Below are 906 nucleotides of genomic sequence, written 5' to 3'. Positions count from 1 at the left end.
AGGAAGTCACGCCCATTGGTCCAAATTTGGGGATGCAGCGCATAAAAGCCCCACAACAGGAGGAGACAACAGAATCTGAGAAACTCACTTCTGAACAGAAGCTCCCCTCCACCTGTGACACCATGACCGACTCGTGCTGCTCCCCTTGCTGCCAGCCTACGTGCTGCAGGACCACCTGCTGCAGGACCACCTGCTGCCAGCCCAGCTGCTGCGGGTGCGGCGGTGGCTGTGGCCAAGGCGGCTGCGGGTCCTGCTGCTGCCAGCCTTGCTGTGCTGCAGGACCACCTGCTGCAGGACCACCTGCTGCCAGCCCAGCTGCTGCGGGTGCGGCGGTGGCTGTGGCCAAGGCGGCTGCGGGTCCTGCTGCTGCCAGCCTTGCTGCTGCCGCCCAACTTGCTGTCAGACCACCTGCTGCAGGACCACCTGCTGCCGGCCCAGCTGCTGTGGGTCCAGTGGCTGTGGACAAACTTGCTGTGGGTCCAGCTGCTGTCAGCCAGCCTGCTGTACCCCTGTGTACTGCAGGAGAACGTGCTACCAGCCCACCTGCTGCTGCGTGCCTGGATGCCTAGCCCAGGGCTGCTGCGGCTCCAGCTGCTGACAGCCTTGCTGCTGCCCCTGCCCAACTTGCTGCCGCACCACCTGCTGTAGGACCACCTGCTGCCGCCCTTGCTGCGTGCCCAGCTGCTGCCAGCCCCCTGCTGCTGATTGCCTCACCAAGAACCACCGTCTGCACCCGGCCCTGATTTGCCATTTGGGAAACCAAGTCAAGGCCAAGCGTTGCTGAAAGCCAGCACGCCATCGCCAACGTTTCTGCCACTCATCTGCCTCCTGACAAGCTTGTGAAGCGGCCCGATGGAGGCTGGACCACTTCTCCCTGAGTCTCTGCTTCCTCTATCTCATGGGTCA

General features: G+C 63.5%; 1 protein-coding gene across 1 annotated transcript; it reads left to right on the top strand.

Annotated features, from left to right (window-relative positions):
- The first annotated feature begins 11 nt into the window (after positions 1 to 11).
- LOC103672603 (keratin-associated protein 9-9-like) lies at positions 12 to 598 on the top strand. Its single transcript, XM_040640640.1, has 2 exons — positions 12 to 214; positions 280 to 598. Exons 1-2 carry the CDS (start codon positions 33 to 35, stop codon positions 596 to 598), a joined length of 501 nt encoding a protein of 166 aa, XP_040496574.1. The 5' UTR covers positions 12 to 32.
- Positions 599 to 906: the final 308 nt, after the last annotated feature.

The sequence above is a fragment of the Ursus maritimus genome, unplaced genomic scaffold (genome assembly GCF_017311325.1).
Source record: "Ursus maritimus isolate PB19 unplaced genomic scaffold, ASM1731132v1 scaffold_24, whole genome shotgun sequence".
Lineage (NCBI taxonomy): Eukaryota > Metazoa > Chordata > Mammalia > Carnivora > Ursidae > Ursus > Ursus maritimus.
This window is presented reverse-complemented; position numbering and strand designations above follow the sequence as displayed.